We start from the raw sequence: 8,074 nt of genomic DNA, 5'->3' as shown, positions 1-8,074 counted from the left end.
AAAAGAAGATTACATTAAAATGAGTTGGATTGAATCCATTCTATATTTTGCTGGATTCCCAAGGGGGTCGTCTTTCGATCTTCTGCTTGATATGACTCCTTTAGGAGTTAGATCACCGTTCAAAGGAAAATCTCACTATATTGAAAAAAAAATAAAATGCCTCAAATTGGTTGGGAAGGTATATGGGATAGGCTTTTATGAAGAGGATGTGTGAATGACTTTAATTATCTTTACACGTTATGGTGGGAAAATGAATGAGATTTCATAATCTGAAATTCCATTCTCACATAGAGATAGAAACATTTATCACATTCAATACTTGGTGTTTTGGAAAAATAATGAAGAAATTACGAGATCGAAAAAACATATAGATTGGATCAAAAGGCTTTACCATTACATGACTCCTTATGTTTCGAAAAATCCCAGAGGTGCATATATGAATTATAGGGATCTTGACATACGAAAAAATAGCAAAGGAAGTACAACAAGTTACACACAAGCAAGCATTTGGGGTATCAAGTATTTCAAGAATAATTTCAATAGGTTAGTGCATGTGAAGACTATCGTTGATTTTTCTAATTTTTTCAGAAATGCACAAAGCATACCACCACTTTCATTATTCATGGTGGAAGAGACTACTATAAATCCCCTGTACAAATCTCTTTCTTTTTTCCTGTATAAAAGTTTCAGAAGAATTATGTTTGATTTTATGCAGAAAATAGTCCATTCAGGCATGATCTGATTTTGTTTCATTTGCAGAAAGCAGCTTCTGCACTGTCATATGTGTGTGTGTGTGTGTGTGTGTGTGTGTGTATAGAGAGAGAGAGAGAGAGAGAGAGCTTGATACATTAATTTTCTGATTTAGCTCCCTTCTTCTTCTTCTTCATTTTTTTTTTCTTTTTTTGTTTTTTTTTTTTTTAAATCTTTAATTTGTTATGTCGTTGTTTTTCATATTTGGGCTATTTCTTCTGAATTGTCCCTTTGTTGCATTGGAACCACTTCAGTAAAATATTATAAGTATAGTAGTTCATTTTTTATTTGCTTATATATAAATTTCTGGCTTGTGATTTAGTTCTAAAATTCTTGTTTCAAACTCTGAAATTGTTGGAGTACAATTTTTCAAGGACAGACAGATGATAGATTACACAGATAACCTACATGGCACCGGCCCCAATGGTTATTCATGATCGAAATAAACCTTCCAAATATTAATATTTAGTTAAAGTTCTTCATTTTGACACGCCATATGCATATTATATATATATATATATATATAGAGTTAATCTCCTAACAGACATTAAATTTTTTATTAGAATCTTTAAAATTAGTTCTTGGATTACAATGACATTTATAAACTAGCTAGAGAGAGAAGCAAATTAATAAGAATCATAATAGTTGGCCTCAATTAGACAAACCGAAACAAAGTAACACATTGTGTATTTAACCTTAAATATAATTTATTTATTTAATTTGATTTTAGTTACGTCTGCAATTTAATTTTGACTAGAAATATGGACAAATATTGAGATAATAAATTATATAGATGCATGTATTCCGAATTTGTGTCCTTTGGCTGCTAATTACACAATTGCAATATGAATTGACTTCTGTTTAAAGATATTGTAAAACGTAGACTAGAAGAGTTTGTAAGTGGATTGACGTTTGAACATGTCGATCTAGAGGAGTTTAAAAGTGGGAATATATAAACAAATGGAAAATTGTTGTGAAGTTATCAACCCACAAATAATTTTGTCAAAACATATATAGAAATTATACAGTCAAGCTCCCCAAAGTTGATAATCAATCTTATAGCATCAAGTAGTACAATGAAAATTGTATATGTGAAAATTATCACATCCATTTTAACAGAATCCGTCATACCATGTAGTTCTACATAAATATATGGTATGAGAGATTTTGTTAAAATGGATGTGATAATTTTCATATATACAATTTTTATATCGATTATCAACTTTGGGAAGCTTGACTGTAAAATTTCTATATATGTTTGGACAAGATTATTTGTGGGTTGATAACTTCACAACAACTTTACCATATATATATGTGGAAGTACATGTAATTCGACAATCACATTAATTATATATAATCTTGCAGAATATACTGTATTTAAATTTTAACAAGATATTGGGATAAAAAAAAAAACGACTAATATATATATATATATATAGTTTTATATAACTATAATTTCATGTTTGGATTGAATAACAAAACTCAGAAAAGATACGTCACAAGTTCAGTTGCTTTTTCAGCATCACTAATTAATACGTTGCATATCTGCATCACTAATTAATATGTTGTAATTATGTTTAAACACAGTCGATGGTCATTGAAAAATGTTTATTTTCTATTAAAAGATTCAACACGAAAAAGAGCTGGTTTTCAATCTTCCATTCAACAAAGCAATCCAAAAATGATTTTTTTTTTATAATTGAAATAGTAAGTATGTTGTGAAGTTATTGTTGGGAGCGGTAGGTACGTAATTGTCTTCCCAAAGTAATGCACTAGTATTCACATAAATAAAGTACATATATACACGTATTAACGTTGTTTATATATATATATATATACACGTATTAACGCTGTTTAACTAGTACTACTTCTATATATATACATATAGAAATGATATATTTAGTAGGTCAGTGACCGATTGCATATATATGATGATATCTCTCTACGGTTGTTTGACCATCATCAACAAATTACCAATTTACTATTGCAGCGAGACCATGGGCTATAACTGGGTATAACTTTTACTGCTGCCTGCTGAAGAATTTGGTTATGTTCCCTCATACGCGTGTACATATAATATTATATGCGGGCAGAGAATTTTTAATAACATTTTAAATGCTTTGTGATTAACAAATAAGTCAATGCTTAAGAAACTTCTTAAAATTCAACGATCAAATGTCAAACATTTAGAAGATGTAGAAATTCTCTTCCTTCTAGATATGGGCCCATAGCGCCAGCCATAAACATAGAATTAGAATGAGAAGTCCAAAATCACAAAGATAAAACATATATAATAAATTACTTTTTTTTTATGTTATATATATAAATTTTGCTATTTGTGATTGTTGCTGATGATTACTATCAGCAGCTGGAATATTTGACAAGGAAATTATTAATTGACTATTGCTATATTAGGTTCATTTTCTCATATAATATTTTCTTTCATATAGGTTTAAATTAACAAGTAGTTTGAACCTATGCTATTTGACCCTTTTTTTTTTCTTTTTTATTTCTCTCTCCAAAAATTTTAAGACATGATAAACATTGACGATGCCACCTAAACTCTTCATCTGAAAACGTTCCATTATCCTACAGGCATCGACAACTTTTGTTGTTGCGGCCGAAATATTTACATATATATCCACTATGCCAAATTATCATCTATTTTCATATTAATCATATTAATTTTAAGAAATATATTGTTATTATTATTATTATTATCACATATTTGTTCCACCAGAACAACATCTAATCTGGGTAGGTAGTCCTCCTTTGACAATCTGGGGGATCTAGGTAGTCCTCCTTTGACAATCTAGGGGATATGAATGGAACCGAATTATTAATCTGAAAACGATATGAAATTGTTCAAAAATGCAGAGTAGTATCTGATAGATATCTAATAACTAATACAGAAAATTGAACGTTATCCAAAAAAAGTTGACCTCATGAAAACGAGTTGTTCGGACCTAAGAGTTTTGCATTAAAAAAACGTGTTTTTCTGACCTTTGGTTTACCATTAAAATTTATCAGTTTTAAGATTATTATGATTCATAAAATTAATTAACATATATATGTATGTAATTTGCTTTATGTTAAATGCTGGTTGTAACGGTAGTTAGAATTTATTAGGGCATCTAAATAGTTATAAAATTAAGAAAATAAATAAATAAATAAACACTAATTTTTTTGTTAGCTTTTAGTTTTTTTCTTCCCTTCAAATTTTTAGCTGTTTAATAAACTATTACGATTATTAATTAACGTTTGACATAGACAAATTACATACAATCAAATAAAATAAATAAATAAATCTAAAAGCATAATTATATATAACCAAAAGACACCGTTACAAGTTTTAAAAATATTCTTTAAATATACACCACAAGGAGATATATATATATATATATATATGTAGATATAGGATTTATATAGTGAGTTTTGGCAGGTTTAAACCGTGATCATCATTATATTTATATCAACATTCTCTCACATATATAAGCCCAACCATTTTATTTATCAAAAAAATGTAAGGCCAATCATTTTTTAAGTTTTTGGATTTTTACATGTATGGTGCGAGTTGTCAAGTTTTAGACCCAAAACAACTTAATCTCTAACTCTGCCAAAATTAAATTATTACTACAAATTTCCGAAATTTAAAATATGCTGGTTATACGAGGTCTGAATGCATCCAAAACTTAAACCCGACACGCTCTTTAACGTGGTGTCCTTTTGAGGACAAGGCCATGGACCCTATTGGCAGCATACGTACGTACCCTTTAATTTGGAGTTGTGGTCCATCCATGTACCATGTCTACCTGTAAGGTCCCTTTATTGACAGCCAAGCTATAACCGACAAAAGGCTAAAGCACGTACACTTTATTATCTACTACTAGCACAGCAAAATATGTATTAATATATATATATATATATATATATACATGAAAATTCTATGGTGAGAACGATCCAAATGAGGATCGTAGTATTAGTGATGATTTTTTATAGTATTAACGATGATTTTTTAGAAAATCGTCACTAATACTATGAAAAACTATCACCAATACTATAGTCTATATGAGGACCATCTGCACCATAAACGGACTGTATAATATATATATATATATATAGTGAATATGTGGCTTATGGGTTTGAATTTTCAAATTCTAAGATTTCATGAACTTAATGAATACTAATCCTATATATATATATATATATATGGATGGGCAATACTATAATGTATTAGTTCACGCCAGGACCACCATCCTCCATTACCACAATAAATATGGCAATGAGAGCCAGAAATAATAGTAAATGCCTCTGTATGTTGTACACATCACCGTGGCAAATTTCCGACCAATTAAAAGTTTGGATATTTTCCCCGGCTGTTAATAAGTTACGTCACTAATAATTGATTGGTTTTCTCCAAAACTCTGGTATATATTCTATTGTAATATATTTTTTTTATTTTGGGGGGTAAGATAAAACCATGATATATTGTATCATAAGAGTTTAGTAGAATACTTTAAAGTGAAGAATATATAAACATTGATTTTTTTGGTAATAAATATATGTATACATTGACAACATAAATCGTGTATAAATATTTGTCACCGTTTATCATCATCATTGGTGACCAATTGACAAGGCTGTAATTGTCAAGCGCTGATTTTTACTCTATCCATGAGGTTGTCAAATATTCTTTCTTTTGCTCCTTAAACTTTGTTGTCAAGTGGGGTCTATTATACTTTTGTACATCATTCAGCTACGGGGTGTAATATTGATTATTTATATACATAGCATTTGTCACATCATTATATTACTTCTTATTCAGCGTAAAATAGAAATTATATTTCCAACAAATTAAAATTATATATATTATGAGTAATATTGTTATTAAATTAGTTAACCAAAAACTTTTTAACAAGTTAAAACCAAAAAGCAAAATCGTTGTACATATACAATAATTAATGTGTTAAATATAGATTTAGACAGTCACACTAACATATATATATATATATATATATAAGATAAAGTAGCGGCTAATTAGTTTACGTCTCCCATGGGATATGCTTTCAAAATTTTCTACGTCAATAAAGGAGGTGACTTACATAATCTTCTAATCTATGAGTTTTTATACATAACCAGCCTAATCATAAATGTATATAAATACCCATTTACAGAATACCTTTATACAAAAGGTACAATTAACTCATCAAAAACTGTACTTAAAGAAAATCAAATTACAATGCTAAATATGGGCATTTCAAGGTGCTCATCATCAAAACTTGTAATATTATTGTTTTCATTCCTACTCTCCAATATTTCAATGGCAACCTCAGTTCCTGAAGACTTTATCCCATGTCTTCTAAGCCATGCCAATCCTTCCCATCCGATCTCACCAGCAATCTTTTCTCCAACCAATTCTTCCTACTCCTCCGTTCTCCAATCCTACATTCGAAACCTCCGGTTCAACGAGACCACCACACGAAAACCATTCCTCATCATCACAGCATTGCATGAATCCCATGTCCAAGCCTCCATCATCTGTGCTCAGAAGCACAACCTGCAGATGAAGATCAGAAGCGGAGGACACGACTACGAAGGAGTTTCGTACGTGGCCGAAGTCCCGTTCTTCATCCTCGACATGTTCAATCTCAGATCCGTCAACGTCGATATCGAATCCGAGACTGCATGGGTTCAAGCTGGGGCTACTCTGGGCGAAGTGTACTACAGAATAGCTGAGAAAAGCAAAATACACGGTTTCCCAGCAGGAGTTTGTCCGACGGTCGGTGTAGGAGGACATTTCAGCGGCGGCGGATATGGAAACTTGATGAGGAAGTATGGTCTTTCTGTCGACCAAATAGTGGATGCTCAGCTGGTTGATGTCCATGGCCGTCTTCTCGACCGAAAATCCATGGGAGAAGATCTTTTCTGGGCCATTACTGGTGGTGGTGGAGCGAGTTTCGGAGTCGTTCTCGCCTACAAGATTAATCTCGTCCGCGTTCCCGAAATTGTTAGTGTTTTCCGGGTTCCAAGAACTTTGGAACAGAACGCAACAGATATTGTTTACCATTATTTGCAAGTGGCGGATAAGCTTGACGAAGACTTGTTCGTCAGGCTTACCTTAGATGTAGTGACAAACAATCAAACGGGAAAGAAAACAGTAAGAGCTTCATTCATAGCCATGTTTCTTGGAGACTCGGAGAGATTACTTTCGGTGGTGAACAAGAGCTTCCCACAACTGGGTTTGAATAAATCGGACATAATTGAAATGAGCTGGGTTCAATCCGTTCTTTTCTGGACGAGTTTCCCACTTGGAACTCCCGAGAATGCTTTGCTTTCTCGAACCCCACAAGTTCTTACCCATCTCAAAAGAAAATCAGACTACTTGAAAAAACCAATCCCAAAAGATGGTTTGGAATTTATTTGGAAGAGAATGATCGAATTGGAAACACCCATGTTGACATTCAATCCGTATGGTGGGAAAATGGCTGAGATATCTCCTACTGCTACTCCGTTTCCTCATAGAGCTGGTAATTTGGCGAAGATTCAGTATGCAACGAACTGGGATGCTTCAGGAACTAAAGCAGCGAACCATTATATTGATCTGACAAGGAAGCTTTATGAGTATATGACTCCCTTTGTGTCTAAGAATCCCAGGGAGGCGTTTTTCAACTATAAAGATTTGGATTTGGGAATCAATCATAATGGTGATGAGAGCTATGTGGAAGGAAGGGTTTATGGGATTAAATATTTTAAAGGTAATTTCAATAGGTTGGTGGACATCAAGACTAGAGTTGATCCTGGTAATTTCTTTAGGAATGAACAAAGTATTCCTACCCTTCCTAAGTAAGAGAAAGGTTTTAAATACAGGGAAAAGAACTATTATTTGTCATGTTATATATCAGAACTATTATTTGTCATGTTATATATCAGTTTATTGGTTTCATCATGTAGTGGTATTTTGATTTCATTGTATTTATATATATATATATATATATATATATGTATATAATTATTATTTGTCATGTTATATATCAATTTATTGGTTTCATCATGTAATTGTACTTTGATTTCATTGTATTTATATATATATATATATATATATATATATTTGTATATATATATATATATGCAGCTTATAATATGTCCAAATAAATAAAGAAACGTATAAATGACTACACTGAATTATAAAGAGAAAAATGCTACATATTTAAAGTACAATTTCTTTAAAAAATTTGGTTGGTGGGAGCTGAATCATTATATTATTTATATTTTTCACTAATACTATATATTCTAATTTATAACTTTTTTTTTTAAATCCTTTTAT

At 31.2% G+C, this 8,074-nt stretch overlaps 1 protein-coding gene across 1 annotated transcript; it reads left to right on the top strand.

The window, feature by feature from the left end:
* The first annotated feature begins 5,922 nt into the window (after positions 1–5,922).
* Positions 5,923–7,801, top strand: LOC125421164 (berberine bridge enzyme-like 8). Its single transcript, XM_048469122.2, has one exon. The coding sequence runs from the start codon at positions 5,990–5,992 to the stop codon at positions 7,595–7,597; it is 1,608 nt and encodes a 535-aa protein (XP_048325079.1). The 5' UTR covers positions 5,923–5,989; the 3' UTR covers positions 7,598–7,801.
* The last annotated feature ends 273 nt before the right edge of the window (positions 7,802–8,074 follow it).

The sequence above is a fragment of the Ziziphus jujuba genome, chromosome 1 (genome assembly GCF_031755915.1).
Source record: "Ziziphus jujuba cultivar Dongzao chromosome 1, ASM3175591v1".
NCBI classification, from domain to species: domain Eukaryota; kingdom Viridiplantae; phylum Streptophyta; class Magnoliopsida; order Rosales; family Rhamnaceae; genus Ziziphus; species Ziziphus jujuba.
This window is presented reverse-complemented; position numbering and strand designations above follow the sequence as displayed.

Excerpts from the sequence above, each read along its gene's own strand:
- LOC125421164 (XM_048469122.2), top strand. The coding sequence starts at position 5,990 with ATGCTAAATATGGGCATTTCAAGGTGCTCATCATCAAAACTTGTAATA.